The sequence below is a fragment of the Paroedura picta genome, chromosome 15 (assembly GCF_049243985.1).
Source record: "Paroedura picta isolate Pp20150507F chromosome 15, Ppicta_v3.0, whole genome shotgun sequence".
NCBI lineage: Eukaryota > Metazoa > Chordata > Lepidosauria > Squamata > Gekkonidae > Paroedura > Paroedura picta.
Genome location: NC_135383.1, coordinates 26538453 through 26556085, shown reverse-complemented (window position 1 = coordinate 26556085; position 17633 = coordinate 26538453). Strand labels below are relative to the sequence as shown.

The following is a 17633-nucleotide window of genomic DNA, read 5'->3' as shown; positions in this document are numbered from 1 at the left end:
GTATCCTGGATTGTGTGGGGGTTGGACTAGATGACCCAGGAGGTCCCTTCCAACTCTGTTATCCTATGGTTCTATGACTCTATACACAGAGCACTGGCATAAACCATAGAAAGCAGCTTACTCTGAGCTTTGATGAAAAAGGGGATAGCAGATTTCACTGAATGCTGGATGAGAGAGTCTCAGAGGTTACGGGCGTGGTATTCCATAGGCCCCAATACCTGACTTTACTAAACCATCTGCTAAAGGCATGACGTGGGGCACTTTTGAGCATCTTGAAGAATAAGCTTTGTGCCATTTATTTCTGGATTTGTTCTGGGCATGAAGCCATTGAATTATTCTTCAAGGTTAAAACTGTATGTTTAGATAGAACTGTTCTATCTGAAGGTTTTCAGAACAAATCTAATGCAAACTCCCAAACAGTGATTTAAAATTAAAATTAAATTAAAATTTAAAATCTACCACTAATTTAAAATCTACCATTACACAATCTGCGGGTTTTAACAGCAAATGTATTATTGCCAGAGTTCTTTTGGTAGGGAATTGTGATTCTACAATTAGGTTTTGAAACTGGCTTAGATTTGTGGTGGGTAGACATGGTTGTTGGAATCAAGTTATTAGTGTTTTCTTTTGTCTTTCCCTAACGAAGGTGAAGGACTGGGTGGAAAGATTAATGAAGACCCTGCGAGATCCCTCCCTGCCTCTTTTAGAGCTTCAAGACATCATGACCAGCATATCTGGCCGGATCCCGCCCAATGTGGAGAAGTCCATCAAGAAGGAGATGGCCCAGTATGCCAGCAACATCACCTCCGTCCTCTGCCAGTTTCCCAGCCAGCAGGTAAGGAGAACTGGCCTGGGGCCCCTCCTTTCCCCCACAGTGGCCAGCCCCAGATGCCTAGGAAGGCCGCCAGCACACATTAAACAGATATCCAGGAGGAACAGGTTGCATACTCAGAATGGGTTGTGCCTCATGGATGGAGACACACAGATATGCCTTATACTGAATCAGACCCTTAGTCTAGCTGAGTTGTGTTGTGTCTGTGATTCAGTGTAAGGCATCTTTGTGTGTCTCAATATATCTTAACACAGCCGGCGCCGCGGACTAAATAAAAGGATAAGGGCTTGGGAGGCGGGATGTGTCCGTGATGAGGAAGGGTGCCGATTGGCCCCTTCCTCTGGACAGACTACTGGAGGGACCAATTGGTCCATCCGAGTCCCCGCCGGACAGCGCAGCGTGGCTCGCAGTTGCTCCTTTGCCGGTGGCCTGATACGGCAAGAGGCGCGAAGCCGCTGCCCAAGGGAGCCTGCAGTAGTCGCGCGGAACGTGGCTGCCGGGGGCTCCCTGCCTGACGGCCTGACGCGGCGAGAGTAGTTCACAGTCAGTAGTTCAGCAGTCAGTTTCACAGTCCGAGTAGTTCAGCAGTGGAATAGGCTGCCTAAGGAGGTGGTGAGCTCCCCCTCACTGGCAGGACCGAGCCCCGAGCCCTGAGGTCCCCCGCTACTCACCTCCCTCACTCATGTTATGGGTCAATTGGCCTCAAGCAAATGCCTGGTTTGTCATTTGTCATTATAGAAGTGTAGAAACAACAGAACACATGTTATTTGAATGTATGTTATACACTCAAATTAGGAAATAATTCATATAATCTCTCCCATTTACCAGGCAGAATTGAGGCATGCTTAAGAAAATGCCAACTGATAAAAATAAAGAACCTAACATCTGCTGTAGCCAAATTTGCTTTATGTTTTAATTTCTTTTAAGTTTCAACCTATTCTGTTTGTATATCTTTTGATTGCTGGTCAAGTGCCATAATCTTGTCTTCTCTTTCTAGATTGCCAACATACTGGACAGTCATGCAGCTACCCTGAACCGGAAATCAGAACGCGAGGTCTTCTTCATGAACACCCAGAGTATAGTGCAGCTGGTGCAGAGGTGAGTTTAGGATGAGCAGTGGGTGTAGACACCACGGTCAGGACTGCGTGAGTCAGACTCTCGTCTGCAATTAGGCAGGGTACATATTTTGCCCAGCCAGAGGTGTTGTGAAGACTGGAGTTGGGGGCTGAATGACTGTTCAAAAGTCACAGTCCCCTCCCGTTAGTCTTGCCACTGCTAATGGGGTATGGAGAACTGAACTGGGGCGTAACCACAGAATCCAATCGCAGGGCTAGATATTTCAAGAATCATGGATTCTAGAGGAAGTTGAGTGGAAAAATGTATTGGCTTTCTTTGTTGTTGTTGTTCTTTGCAAAGTCTTGAAAATAAAGATTTGGATGTTATGACTTTGATTAATTCCAGCCCTTGCCTTGTCAGGCCTTTTCTGCAAGGATCAGTTACAGGAATTAGGCCCAGCAGTTACTCGTGGTTTGCTCAACATTTCGGCCCTGATACTTGAATGCTGGGGCCTGACAGGGGCTCTCTCTCTGGGAATGTGCACGCTGCAGCAGAAAAGTCCGACAGGGAGGACTAGCAACTCCTCCAGTTTCACCAGGGTTGTTGTTGCAGGTATCGGAGTGGCATTCGAGGGCACATGAAAGCCGTGGTCATGGATTTGCTCAGACAGTACCTAAAGGTGGAAACTCAGTTCCAACAAGGTGAGTCTTGTGCAATTCAGTATTTGCGTTTTGGCCTTTATGAAAGGTGGACATTTGCCCAGGTGTAGCAGGAGAGAGCAGCTTGGTTTAGTTATTTTTCTTTCCAGATTGATGGATATTTTATGTATGTAGGTAGGTATTATGATAAAATCCGAGTCCAGTAGCACCTTTAAGACCAACAAAGATTTATTCAAGGCGTGAGCTTTCGAGGGCCAGCACAGAGCTCTGTGGGTGGCATAAGGAGACAAGCAGTTCCTGTGTGAGCCGTAGCACTGGCTGCTTCGGGTGTGAACGGCTGCTTTGGCGGCCGAAGCACCCAACCCTAAAATATACAGCCCATCAATTTCGTTGGGTGCCCCTGAGTTCTAGAAAGGAAATAACAAATGTGACCAGCAGATGGAGGCCTGTGCTACCGTAGATTATTTCCATTTGGGTGTCAGACCTGACCAGAGATCGAAGGTTTAGCACATCTTCCTGGATGATTTTCCATGTGAGGGTTGTTGTTGTTAGGACATTGTTAGGTTGGCGTACAACACATTTCTTGCTTTTTACAGTATTCTGAGATACCTGAGTTGGAAGGGTCCCCAGGGTCATCTAGCCCAACCCCCTGCACAATGCAGGAACTCATAACTGCCTGCCCCAGAGTCTCTAATGTGTCTGCATTTTAGGGAAATAAATTTTAACAGAATCAAACAGGAGGAGTACTCCACATCAGTAGAAGGCACACAAGTTCAAGTTGGAACCTGAATTTACTGGATAATCTGAATTGTTCTCATTTGTCATTGTGGGTGCAGCTTACAAAAAATCCCAGGGAAGCAAACCCTTCAAATGTACTGAACCCATAGAACCATAGAGTTGGAAGGGACCTTCAGGGTCATCTAATCCAACCCCCCCGCACAACGCAGGAACTCACAACTACCTGCTCACCCACAGTGACCCCAGTTGCATGACCAAGTGGTCCCCCCCACACCAAAAATCTCCAGAATCCAGCCTGGCCTGGAGGAAGTTCACCTCCCATCTCACAGCAGCAATTAGCAATTCCCTGGGTTTGCAAGGAAGGGCCACAAGAGACAAACACTGGCACACCCCTTCCTGCCCACCCACTCACAATCAGCACTTCTGTCAGATGACTATCAAGCCTCTGTTTAAAAATTTCCAAGGAAGGAGAACCCACCACCTCCCAAGGAAGCCTGTTCCACTGAGAAACCGCTCTACCTGTCAGGAACTTCTTCCGGATGTTTAGCTGAAAAAGCCATATAACCCACCTTAGACAGGGTAAAACCATTGAAATGTCTGCTTCAGTGTGTGCTAGTCTGCCTGGCAGCAGCAGTTTTCTAGTACATATATTTCTCAGGGTCTGCTGCTGGACATCAATGGAAGTGGTGATGCCAGGGATTGAACCTGGGACCTTCTGCATGCAAAGCCTGGACTGGACTGCTGAGCCACCGTTCCCTGGTGTTACCATGCTGTTATCATGGAATGGAAAAAAGCCAAAACAGGAATAGTTTTTGGTTTCAGTTGTGAATGAGCAACATATTTATTGCAGAAAAACTTGTTACATCTTTCATCAAGGAAAAGTGTCTTTAGTCCTATTGCATTGCTTATTTGGGGTCACATACTATTAATTGCATCGACTTGCCCTTTGAAATCTGGCTTCAGTCTCCATGGGAAAAGGTGGACTATAAATAAATAAAACAAAGTTTGAATCCAGTGGCATCTTTAAGGCCAGCAAAGTTTAATTCTGGGTATAAACTTTTGTGTTCAGAATTCGGTGTGCAGCTTTCATATACCCAGAATTAAACTTTGTTGGTCTCCAAGGTGCCACTGAACTCAGACTTTGTTCTGTCGCTTCAGACCGACATGACTATCCACCTGAATCTGTAAATGAGGAAATTGTCCTGGAATTTTATCCTCCTGCCATTTTGTCATTCAGTACCGTCTTTGGCCACTGAGTGGCAGAAACGCACCGCTGAGCCCTGACATTCTAAATTGGTGCAGAAAATGCTGCCTGCTTCTCTCCATCTCGTGATCCCCTTTTTTGAGAATTGGGAGATTAATTTCCACTCCAAATCAGTATGGCAGATGACCTTGTAATGGAAAACCTTGCGTTCCGGCTCTCTTTAGGGGCCTTGACAGGTTGGCGCCCAGCACTTCAACATTAAGCCTGGCTAAGGAGGCAGATGGGTCATTTCCAAACTCCCCCATCCCGACCACGGTTTCCTCCAGAATTAGCATCCTGGAGAGCCCTGGGTGTTTGTGGGAGTTGTGGGGGCATACATTAGGGGCACTGTCAATGGACACGGGGACCCAGGTAGGTTTTCTTCTTGTGTGAGAGCTGAGTGCATTCCCAGTAAAGCTCTCTTCTCTTCACAGTAACTGCCTGTTGATGAGGAAAGGCAGGTATGGAGTCATGGGATTAATTATTTTCCGGCATCTGCATTCACACATGTAGAAGAATCAAACAATAAAATAAATCCCGGGACTGTGCCTCAGTGGTTGAATATCTGCTTTGCATGCAGAAGACCCCCGGTTGGGTCCTTGGCATCTCCAGTTACCGGATCCGATGTGGCCCGTATTCAGCAGGCAGGAGGCCCCGGAGAGCTGTTGCCAGTCAGAGGAGACGGTGTTGAGCTCGGGGAGCCAGGCAGCTTCTGCCATTCCGCAGAACGTGCAGAAGCCATAATGGTCAAGAACTGCAGTCGAACGGGCAGCCCAAGAGGGCGCATTTTCAGTGGAACAGGATTGTAGTCTGCAGTAATGATTATTGTAGGTATCGCCTGCTTTGTACTGCATTGTCCTTGTGAAGAAATTCATTCTTTTTTGGAGGTTGAAATGAGCAAAAGCTTTCCTTTGTGTTTTTAAAAGTTCTCTCTCTCTCTCTCTCTCTCTCTCTCTCTCAGTAGAGAACAGTCAGGGAAAAGGAAATCTTGTTATTTTTCAGGCTCACCTCAGCTACCTCTTAAGAAATTCTAACGGATCTAGGAAGAGATCCATAGGAGGGTCCAGTCCCCCCTCCCCTTTTCCAAGCAGAGAAGAGATTTGGAGGTGTCAAACACTAGAGAGGCTTCAGGAAGAATTTTCAGACAGAGTCTTTAGGAAAAGCATCTCTGACCCAGCCTGACCTGGTCAGTGGGTGGAGAAAGGAGGTGATAATACTCAGGGGGGGGGGGGGGGAGGAAGCAGGAAGGTCTCTTTGGTGCTGAGTTTTATCAGATCAGTCAGAAGTCTTAAGGAGGGTGGCCGTTAAACATGTGCTGGCCTGAAGAGCTGGAGGAAGCTGCAAGGTGACATCCTGTCCTATAGTTTAACTTATTGACAGGGCATGTACAGAGAGAGGGACAAAAGAACTGCATTTTACCCTTGCTCAGTCCGGTGCTATGCTAAAAGAATGCTTGTGAACAGTTTCCCTTTAATAAATACTTTATAACTTTTGATGCTGGTCGTGGTTCTCTGTATCACATAGACCTTCACTATCTTGGTCATACTATTTTAAAAGGAGCATCGGGGGAAGTTGGCAAGGGGCCATTTCTCCAGGGGTGCACAAGGCAGTGAATGGTCCCTGTGGTGACCAGGTGCTGGGCAGCGGGATGCACAGAAGCAAGACCTCAGATCCCAGTGGGCAATTCCTTACAGAGGTCAGGTGGGGACATTGGTTACCCGAGAGAGAAAGAAAAGCCTCTCTAGGTGCTGGGCAGGCTGGATAGGGCCAGCAGGCCTCAGTGGTCCTTTCCCACTCCAGTCCTTAACCTGTAATCCACTTTTGGCATTGTTTATAACAGGGTTGTGGGTTTGGCCGCCTGGTGCGCCGGCATTGGTGCCACCCCTCCCCCCCGCGCTTTGGGCAGGAACGGCTGCTTCAGTGGCCCGAAGCGCACAGCCCTAGTTTATAGTATACTTTGCTGCTCACATTGTTCTCTAATTCTGTAACCCTAGTTCTCTTGCATTGTTCGTTGGTTGTTTTATGCTATTTGGTTGCATTTTAAAAAATATCCTGTAATCCTCCATGAGTCTCGGTAAGAAGGGTGGACTATAAATAAAGTATTGATAATATGTCTGTTTATATAGGGAGTGGCAGGAACTTGTAGGCAGAAGGCCCTGGGTTCAGTTGGCTGGTATTGCAGGTTAAAGGGCCTGCAGCATGGGGTGGTTGGTGGTTAAGAGGGGGGGCTCCTCATCTGGCCAGCTGGATTGGACTCCACGCTCCTCCTCCACAAGCAGCCAGCTCCTAATAGCCTTGGGCTCCTGACAGCCCTGATAGAGCAGTCCTGTCAGAGCTCTCTCAGCCTCCCCTCCCTCACAGTTGCCTGTTGTGGGGAGAGGAAGGGAAGGCCACTTTGAGACTCCTTCAGGCAGAGAAAAGCAGGGTATAAAACCCAACTCTTCTTGCTCTCAAAAGGGGCAGTGGCTGTTTATTTAATTCATCTGTCTTTCTCCCTTAATGGGGATGCAGATAATTTTATTTCCACATCAACCTTGTGAGGTAGGTTGGGCTGAGAGCGTGTGACTGGCCCAAGGTCATCCAGTGAGTTTCCATGGCACACGTGGGGATTGGAACCAGTGTCTCTTGGATGCTGAACCGTTTCGCCACACTGGTTGTCAGTAGCAGACCTGGCTCTTGGCCTGCAGAAACTCCCTGTCTGGTACTGGGGAAACACCCTGGAGAGCTGCTGCCGGGTAAGACTGGTCTGGTTCCGTATAGGGTGGGTTGTGATGTACACAAGGAATATCTTTTTTCTTTTACCATCAGGGCACAGATTAATTATGGTGACCCTGTGGTGGTTCGGCATGGCCTGCTTCTGAGTCATGACCCTGGTGTTCCTTGGAGGTCTCCCATCCAAATACTAGCCAGGGCTGACCCTTTTAGCTTCCGAGACTGGTCTAGCCTGAGCTATCCAGGTTAGATCAAGAAACAGCATTTTAAAAGCCTTCATAAATCAATTTAAAATCAGCGATAGACAATCCAGAAAATGAGCCAAAAGGCTGGGAGAGCAAGCCCAACTTTATCTGGCACTTGAAAAATGGCTGTAATTGCTGGTTTGACTTCAGTGGGGAAGGAGCTCGATGACTGCAGAGCCACCACTGAAAAGGTCTTCCCTCTAATGACCATGCACCTGACCCCTGGCAAGGAGCCCCCACAGATGGTCTCAGTTGTCAGGTGGATTTCTTATGGAGGCAAGCAGCCTCCAGAGCCGCTCCTGATCCCGCTGTCTGCCAAGGAGGTTGTTATGAATTGTCTCGTACAGAAACTCCTGGAAAACTGCAGAGAGATCCAAGGGCCCCAGGAATTCACGATGGGGGAAAATCCAGCAAATGTATAAAAAAAATGGCAGCAGATCAGAACTGTGGCTACTATCACAAGTAGCCTCAAAATTGTGGACCCCTTTAGTGAGATATAGACTCTCTTTCCTGAATATGCTTTATTTAAAGTATATTAAATTGTCCAATGATCTGACAGAGAGGCTGTGAAGGCTCAAGGGGGTGGCAGGTGACAGTGGATGAGCGAGAGGGTTCTGAGCGTCCTGCAACTAGATGACCCAGGAGGTCCCTTCCATCTCTTTGATTCTGTGATTCTATTCTATGGGGGAGGGTGTAGGGGGACTCCTCATTAAGGTTTCATATGACACCAAATTGGGAAGAGTAGCAACACCCCAGAAGATACAGTTTGGTGAGATCCAAACATGCTGGGAAAGTAGGCCAATGAGAACAAGATGCAATTCAATAAGGAGAAGTGTAGAGTTCTACATCTGGGTCGTAAAAATGAGAAGGCTGCCTACTGGATGGGCGATACACTTCTGGGTAGCACTCTGTGTGAACATGATCTTGGGGAATTGGGGACTGTAAGATAAATATAAACAGATCACATCCAAATTACAGTCATAGTCCTGTGTGCATTTCTGGAGGCCTCACTTCAAAAAGGAGGTGGGCAAAATGGAGAGGAGAGTGATGAGGATGATCCCAGACTTGGAGACCAAGCCCTGTGAGGAAAGGCTGAAGGACTTGGGAATGTTCAGCCTGGAGAAGAGGAGGTTGAGAGGGGATGGCTCTCTTTAAGTATTTAGAAGGTTGTGATTTAGAGGAGGGCAGAGAACAATTCCTGTTGGCAGCAGAGGGTAGAGTTTAAACTATGTGTAGAATGCTATTGTCTTGATATCTGGAAAAAAATTCACAATCAGAATAGTTCAGCAGTGGTGGTGACTCCCCCTCTCTGGAAGTTTTCAAGCAGTGGGTGGACAGATCCTTGTCCAGGATGCTAGAGGCTGATCCTGCCTTGAGCACGGGTGGGACTAGATGGCCTATGGGGTCCCTTCCAATTCTATGACTCTATGATCTTTGAGGTCCAATATATGTTTTTATGCTTTATGTTTTGGCTATAGGTCATTATGACAAGTGTGTCTTTGCCCTTCGGGAAGAGAACAAGAGTGACATGAATGCCGTCCTCAACTACATCTTCTCTCATGCTCAAGTCACCAAGAAGAACCTCCTCGTGACGATGCTCATTGTACGTCAAGCTCTTGAGAGCCCCTCTTGTGATTTGGCTCATTCATTTATGCATAAAGGATGATGATGAAGTAGTTTGGAGGGGTTGGGATGCTGTTGCCTGACCTGGCCAATTGTTGCTAAGAAAATATCTCAACAATTCTTTCTACATGTAACATTTGAGGACCTGTTGACTATCTGGCAGTGCCTTAAAACTACCAGTACCCCTTCTCTGACTGTAGACATCAAGGTCTCTGGTTGAGAGGCCTTCCCCACCTCCTGTCTTTGAACCGGAGATCCCCAAACAACACTGGGCCTGTATCCCTGTGGGCTACAACTCCTTCCAAAATATTCCAAAATATCATTGATCCGTTGAAAAGGCAAGGCAGAGAAGCTGGGAGTATGAAAGTGATTCCTTTCCAGCTTAAGCCCTGAGCAAAATAATCGCAGCTGTCCTAGTCTGAAGTTTTATTTGGAAGCTGATGATGGACTTACCAGATTCTTTCGACAGGAAGCTTCTGAGGCATTACCATTTGACTTAGATGGGAGAAAAACCTTTCCTAACTGCAGATATTAAACCAAACCTAGGAGTTTGGCACTGAATTTTCCTCACGGAAGTAGAATTTTCACCCAGGTTCACTGTCATGCTTGCTGTACTTTGGTTGAAGAACATGGCTCTCCATAGTATGCAGAATAATATCAGAGTCCAGTAGCACCTTTAAGACCAACAAAGATGTATTCAAGGTCTGAGCTACTTCAGACCAACATGGCTACCCATTTGAATCCACAGTATGGAGCGCTGCCAGACACCTCAGTGGAGGTGGGGTCCACCACTGACAGGAGCTTGATTCCCTTGCTGGAGAGAGGGCACAGTCATGCAAACCACCCTTTGGTCTAAATGTCATTGGCTGGTTTGCAAGAGCCCCCACCAGATGGCTGGTCCTGGATTTCTGGACCGTTCTGCTTGGATGACTCCCTGAACAAAGACCCATAGATGCAATATCTTTAGATGTACCCATGACATGGAACAACTTTGGCTTATTGCAGCCTTAATTTTTTTCTGAGGGGGGCTGTTAAAATTAGTGCTAGTTGTGTTTTAATGTAAACAGCCTTGAGTATCAGCATTACTAAAATGTAGGATTAGAAATGGTCTAAAGAAAGAAAAGTAAGCTTCATCATGAGTTTGGAAACCAAAAGCAGGCCTAGCAGCTATTCCAATAGCAGGGGTTTTCTTTCCATATTAGTCTTCTGAACTGGGGTAGAAACGGAGTAGTCTATATGTAGAATTGTATGAGTGCAAGGAAGTGTTTTTTCAACAACAGAACAGAACACCGCTCCCAGAAATGAGCTCAAATAACAAAACTGGAACTATCTGATGTTCTGTTTAGACTTGAAACGGCATCTATAAAACTTGGTGCCCAGCCCGAAAGTGATAACCTTCTATCGTGATCTAAGAACTCTCAACGTAAAGATGAGTTTGGGCTTGTTTGTCTTAAATTGATCTTGGAATGAGCCCTGATTGCCCCCTTTCCCCCGGAAAGGTTGAACGAAGCAACGGGGATGCGCCTCACTCTCCTGCTTGCTCAGTGTATGAGGGAGAAATCTGGCAGTCTTAGGAGGGGGCTGCAGCTGAGCCAAACACATTTTATGGGGCGCATGGGAGATTTAACACCGCGATTGACGGCATCAATCATAGTCCGTCTTGTGCTTTCAAAGATGCTAATTAATTGAGTTCTGCCTCCCAAACCACCAACCTCCCCCCACCCCACTTTTTTTTGCTAAAGACTTTGTGGGTTCCTGTCAGTAGCAATTGACTTGCCAAACTGAAAAAGCGGAGGAGGAAATCCCTCCTTGAAGAACAGCTGATGGGCAACGTCTACCCACACGGTGGCCGGCTTTCTTAAATACTAATTTGTAAGATATAGAAGTACCTGCCTTTCTCTCTCCTTCCCCTGCATGTCCCCTCCCCCTGCCTTTCTCCCCCCCCACCCCCGCCCCTTTCTTTTTTTGCGGTGTGATTGTAAGTAACGCTTGCCTTAAGAATCTCATTATTTGAACACGGAGCCATATTTCCTCTGAGAATTCTGGAGTAGCTTTGAGCCGAGGCTGTTCATTTCTCAAGTAATCATGCCGGCATGATGGAGAGAGAAAATGGCAGCTGTTTGCAGCTCAGGCCTTCAATTTTCTTCAGAGTCCAGTCACTCAAGTGTGTAATTACATGGGGGTGCCGGAGAGGCGTTAGGCCTTGTCAAAGAACCCGTCTGAGGCGCCACGCGCAGCCTTTGCCAATCAGGGCAGGCCGGAGCCAATGGAACGCCACCGGGCCGCTTTGTTTTTTCTCTTGTTGCCTGATGATTTCTTCTTGTGAGGAAAGGACTTTAAACTTCTTTTCTTCTCCCCTCCCTCCCCCCCCCCGCTTTCTTTTTGTTCACCTGTGCAAGTCGTGAGCAGTTTGAGAAGTGAGAAGGAATTGGCTGTCTCTGTGGAAATCCCTGACACGAGGCAGGCCGAAAGAGCCCTGCCGGGTCAGACCTGAGCTCTGGCCGGCCCAGCAGGCTCCTGCCCAAGTGGCCAGCCAGGGCCATTCATTTGTCTCCAGCTCACACGGCCCCTTCTCCTCACAACTGCTCTGGGAGGCGGGTTGGGGGGAGCGAGGGAGCGTGTCTGGCCCAAGGCCTGAGCGGCGAGGCAAGGTGGGGATGGAAGCCTGAAGCCCCCTGGCCTGTAACGGCCACTGCAGTTTTGCCATGGTGCTTGGCAGAGAGACTCCTGCAAGTCGAAAACTTGTTCCCCAAAGGCTTCCCCGCTTCTCCCTGTATCTAAAATCAGGCTCCTGTCCTTATGATTGCAGAGGGTGATGGTATATGAGGGAAAACGTTATTCCAGACAAAACATTTAATTTCAAACAAGGCAGTTTTTTCGATGAACATGGGACAATCCTGGAGGCTTATTGTGAAGAAGTTTTAAGAAAATTGGTGAGAAAAAGGCCAGGAAAGTCGTGCTTGGGAATGTTTTCCATCTTACTCTTCAAGGGCTGCCCTACAAGGATTTCCTTGGGAGCCCTTGCCCCGTCCGCCCTGCAGCCCCAGTCGTGCCCCTCCAGTCTTCTTTTTGTTCCCCAAGCTCAGCATTTAAAAGGAACACAGTTTGAGTCCCTGGAAGATGCCGGAACGGCTGGTTTTACATGGTGTAAACGGAAGGTCATAGAATTCTTCAGAGAAGGGTCGGAGAGATGGAAAAGCCGCCTTCAGAAGTGTGCAGACTGGATGGAAGATCTGTCACGAAATAGTAGCTTTGCGTTTAATAAATGTTTATACGATTTTGTAGCAATACTTTTTGACTTACCTTCGTCTTTAGCGGAGAGGCCAGGTAACTGCATAAGGCAACTTCAGCCTCTCTGCTTCCAAGATTCTTCCACACTCAGACATATGATGTTTGCCTGGTTCTGTGCCCCACCATTCTCCTTCCAGTCGGTGTAGTGAAGTCAGACAGGGGGTGGCCCTCCAAAGGTCTCAAGCTGGAAGAAGGGTTTTCCTAATCCCTAACGTGGAGACGCCAGGGACCTTCTTTGCTTTCTGAATGTCACCATGACTTAAGCCTATGGAACTGCCATCCTGTGCCAGCCCATCCGGTTCAGTATCGTCTACTCTGATGGGCAGCAGCTTCCCAGGCCTTTCCCAGGATCTCCCGTTTGAGATTGTTCAAATCAAGAAGCCAAGAACTCATTCTGTGATCTGCATGTCAAGTAGGAGCAATGCAGTTCCAGAGGCCTCGCTTAGGAAAGGAGGTGAACAAAATGGAGAGGGTCCAGGGGAGAGTGATGAGGATGATCCGGGGCTTGGTGACCTAGCCCTATGAGGGAATATGCAGCCTGGAGGAGGTTGAGAGGGGATAGGCCTGGGCAAATGGGTTTAAACTATGTGGAGAATGATATCGGCTAGATATCAGGAAACAATTTTACACGGTGAAAGTGGTTCAGCAGTGGAATCAGTTACCTAAGGAGGTGGGGAGCTCCCCCTCACTGGCGGTCTTCAAGCAGTATCTGGACAGATACTTATCCTAGATGCTGGAGGCTGATCCTGCACTGAGCAGGGGTGGGACTAGATGGCCTCCATGGCCCCTTCCCACTCTAGGATTCTGTGAGTCTAGTTCAGCCGTGGAAGGGGCTGCCTAAGGAGGTGGTGAGCTCCCCCTCACTGGCCGTCTTCGAGCAGCAGCTGGACAGATACCTGGATGCTTGAGGCAGTTCCTGCATTGAGCAGGAGGTTGGACTAGATGGCCTGTATGGCCTGTATTGCCCCTTCCAAGTCTGTGACTCTAAAATGGCTGCCTCAGGAAGTGGTGAGTTCCCCCTCACTGGCCGTCTCCAAGCAGCGGCTGGACAGAGACTTACCCTGGATGCTTGAGGCTGCTCCTGCATTGAGCAGGGGGTGGGACTAGATGGCCTGCATGGCCCCTTCCCACTCTAGGATTCTGTAAGTCTAGTTCAGCCGTGGAGTGAGCTGCCTAAGGGGGTGGGGATCTCCCCCTCACTGGCCGACTTCAAGCAGCGGCTGGACAGATCCTTCTCCTGGATGCTTGCGGCTGATCCTGTCTTGAGCAGGGGGTGGACTAGATGCCCTTTGTGGGCCACTTCCAACTGTATAGTTCACCAAGATACAGCCCCTTCCCCTATTCTGTAGGTCAGTCATGGCAGGTTTGGATACTGCCTTCCCTTTGCTGGGCTTGCTGAGTCTTGGATTCAGTGGGGGGCTTGGGGTGTTTCATGTCTCGAGAGGGAGAGGGGGATCCGTTGTTCTCTCTGCTCCACACAGGAAGGATGTTTTCCAACCTGTTTTCTTCTTCTTTTCTCCAGGATCAGCTGTGTGGGAGAGATCCAACCTTGACGGATGAGCTGATCAATATTTTGACGGAGCTAACCCAGCTCAGTAAGACCACCAATGCGAAGGTGGCCCTTCGAGCCCGCCAGGTAAGGGCTGCTCTTTCTACACTCCCAGAGGCTGCAGGGCAGGCTGTCTCTTGGGACACTCCTGAGTCCTCAGGCTTTGGGGGGGGGGTCAGGGTGTATGTGCAATATCCCCCCCCCCTCGGGTATGGTGTCCCTAACTTGTCTATGAACTTTCAGTGAACCCGATTATTGTTCAAAATGTTTCTTTCTCTTTTTTTTTGCATACTTTTAGATTTTTTTGTCCCCCTTTCCAGTAATTTTATTGTTGTATTATAGCTGTCCTAACTTTGCTGTTTGGAAGCTGCCTCACGAATCAAGCCGAGTACACCGTGTTTAAATAAAATAATATCTGGGGCCCCTGAAAGGCCACCTGTGGCTTTTCCTTTGCTGTGTCCTGGTGATTTCTGGGGTGTTTTTTGCCCCCAAAACATCCTGAGCCACGACCCTCCAAAATGTCATAGCAATTAGCAGGATCAAAAGTGAAAACCTTATTTATTTTCTGTCTTTCCAAATGGGACCTAGACCATACACAACATTCTTCTCTCTCTGTTTTATCCTCACAACCACCCTGTGGGGTAGGCTCCGCTGAGATTGTCTGACTGGCCTAAGGTCGCCCAGCAAGGGTCCAAGGCACAGCGGAGATTGAAGCCCCATCCTGCTCTGACCATGTAGCCACAGTCTCTGCTCACCCCCCCCCCCACATTTACATCAGTGCCTCCCTTCCAACCCATGCCATGAAATTAAGAAAGGAAAGAAGTTACCATTTTGGGTGTACCGGCTTGTAATTTTAATGATGCTGATATATTGGACTCCCCCCCCCCCCCCCGCCCCCTTGGAGATGCTCTGGGATAGGGACAAAAAAGCCACAACTGGTCAGTCCCTACGAAGAGATTTGATGGGAATAGTTCTAGTGATGTGATGAGCATGCAAGTATTTAGATTGAAACGTTGCCTTGTTGTAATCCTTGCAACAGCCGTGGGAGGTTGGCAGACCTTTCCTTATGAAGAAGAGTTAAGCATCTTGGAGCTTTTTGGTTTAGAGAAGAGGAAACCAAGGTTTATAAACCCAGGCTAGATTTGGTGAAAGTCAGTAGAGAGTAATTTCACTTCCCTCTCATAGTTGATGAACTTGGGCCCCCCAGTAAAATCGATGGACAGTAGAATGACCGACAAAAGGAAGTGCTTCTTTACTTAAAGACTCCAGAGGGGAGAGATGGGGGTTGGGGGCTGCAGTGGCCTCTGCTCCTCTTCATTACAAAGCTGGTTTTGGGGAGCGTGAGACCAGCCAGCTCTCTTAGGAGGGCAGGAGTGGCCCCTGTAGGCCCCTTCCTTGGTCTGGCACCCTTTCACCCTTGCTTCTTTGGCCTGCAGTCTCCAGAACAGCAACACGGGGTCGACTCCCAGTGTTGCTGCCAACGCAACATTGTGTGCTGTGATGTTGCTCCAGTGCCAGTGTCCTTTCTGGGTCTGTAGGCTTTTGAGCTTTAGCTGCAGCCACCAGAGGACAGGGGTCCCAGCTGAGAAGGGGGCCAGCAAAGGAAAGCAGAAATGCTGGGAAAGATTCACATCTGACTTGGAAGTGGTGGTAACCAGGTGAGGTCCAGAGGAACTTGAGGGAACGTCGAGCCGGGGGAGCGGAGTGTGGGTCCGTGGGTCGTCGAGGCGTCCGGTAGGCGATGTGGGGGTGGTCGGAGGGTGGTGGGGCTTGGGGGTGGGGAAGCTCACCATGAGCGTTGTGGCGGTGCAGGGCGCTGTGCGGCGAGCAGCCGGGGTCTCCGAAGGCAAGGACGATGCTTCGCCGCTGGCAAAGGAGCAGGGCCGGCGCGTCTTCGACGCGGTGGCTCTTCTCCTTTGCCGGCGGTGAAGCATCTGGGCGAGCAGTCCAGGGCGGGCCAAGTGGCCTACGCGCGCCTCCCAATTGGCCACTTGGCCCCCGAGTGACACTCGGAGGGGCCCAATCAGGAGCCGCTTCGCGGCTCCTGATTGGTCCCCTCCGAGTTTTTATCCCAGACTGGTCCCGCCCTAACTCCTCCCCAGGAGACCTTAGCCTTTTATTTAATCCGCTCCGCAGGAGGGAATGGGAGGAGCAACTCTTATGTATGGTGAAAGCCCTAGATCTGCACATGTCTACTTCAGATGCCAATCCTAGGCCGACTTTATTTGGACACTCCTGCTACAATAGCTCTCCCAATTATTGAAGGACATTCAGATCTCACCATTTCAATATGGAGCAAATCTGCTTCTGTCCAAGCTCGGAGAAAATTGGAGTCGTTGTATAAGATTAAGCCTGAAGCAGCAGAGTACCTATCCACTCATCTTCCACTGTCCTCAGTCAACTTGAAGATACGCAGTCCTGGTACAGACCGGGCCAGCATTTGTCTCTGGCGGATAAGGAGAGCAGATGCTTAGACACCCGGGGCACAAGTTTTATTCATCTTCAGTCCTCTGTTTCAGAAGTTATAGTTACCAAGCAGTTATAGGGGAGAACTCATATTAGAACCCTAGAATCATAGAGTTGGAAGGGGCCATACAGGCCATCAACCTCGTGCTCAACGCAGGATCAGCCATAAGCATCCTAAAGCATCTAAGGTGCTGATCTCCCTTTCAAGAGGACTTCTCTTTTTACACGGTCCACTGATGAAAACCTTTCAGTTTTAAAGAAGAATCATAAGGTGGTCCACTCCCTAGTTTCTTTCCCACCACTCCAGCAACAAAGGAATAGATTTGGCCAGAGGTTTTCCAGGCCTTTCTTTTGAGGACGACGAACGTCCATAGAATCATGGAAGGGGCCAGACAGGCCATCTAGTCCAACCCCCTGCTCAACGCAGGATCAGCCCTAAGCATCCTAAAGCATCCAAGAAAAGTGTGTATCCAACCTTTGCTTGAAGAATGCCAGTGAGGGGGAGCTCACCACCTCCTTAGGCAGCCTATTCCACTGCTGAACTACTCTGACTGTGAAAATCTTTTCCCTGATATCTAGCCTATATCATTGTACTTGAAGTTTAAACCCATTACTACGTGTCCTCTCCTCTGCAGCCAACAGAAACAGCATCCTGCCCTCCTCCAAGTGGCAACCTTTCAAATACTTAAAGAGGGCTATCATGTCCCCTCTCAACCTGCTTTTCCCCAGGCTGAACATTCCCAAGTCCCTCAACCTATCTTCATAGGGCTTGGTCCCTTGGCCCCTGATCATCCTCGTCGCTCTCTTATGTACCCTTTCAATTTTATCGATGTCCTTCTTGAATCCAGTCGAGTACTGGATTTCAGTATCCTAACCATCCATGCCAACCTTCTTACAATTGGAAGAGGAAACCAAGGGCTACTCTGCATTCACTGCCTACAGACCAGGTCCAACAAGTTTCAAAGTTTTGACTTCTACCACTGGGCAATTCGTCTGCTCCCATGTTTGGAGGCCCATTGTCTCATTCTTCTGGCACTTGGGAAGTGATTATTCAAGACTCTTTTTTTTTCTTCTATTGTTTTCCACAGTCATAGAATTGATTTAAAGGTTTACCCTGAATGCTGCATAGATTGTGCAGTGGTAACCCCCTGCTGGAACTGTCTACTCAGCTTCAAGAGCTAATTTTTAAGGGACAGCTTCTTATGGATTTTATGAATGT

The 17633-nt window shown here is 48.5% G+C and overlaps 1 protein-coding gene across 10 annotated transcripts in view; it reads left to right on the top strand.

Moving 5' to 3' along the window:
* Positions 1–17633, top strand: part of ACACA (acetyl-CoA carboxylase alpha) — a 252188-nt gene that overhangs the window by 79686 nt on the left and 154869 nt on the right. For all 10 annotated transcript variants that reach the window (XM_077312781.1, XM_077312780.1, XM_077312776.1 and 7 more), the window contains 5 exons: positions 647–835; positions 1830–1930; positions 2501–2589; positions 8964–9088; positions 13922–14035. In XM_077312781.1, the coding sequence (XP_077168896.1) occupies positions 647–835; positions 1830–1930; positions 2501–2589; positions 8964–9088; positions 13922–14035 (618 nt within the window). The remainder of the gene's footprint in view (positions 1–646; positions 836–1829; positions 1931–2500; positions 2590–8963; positions 9089–13921; positions 14036–17633) is intronic.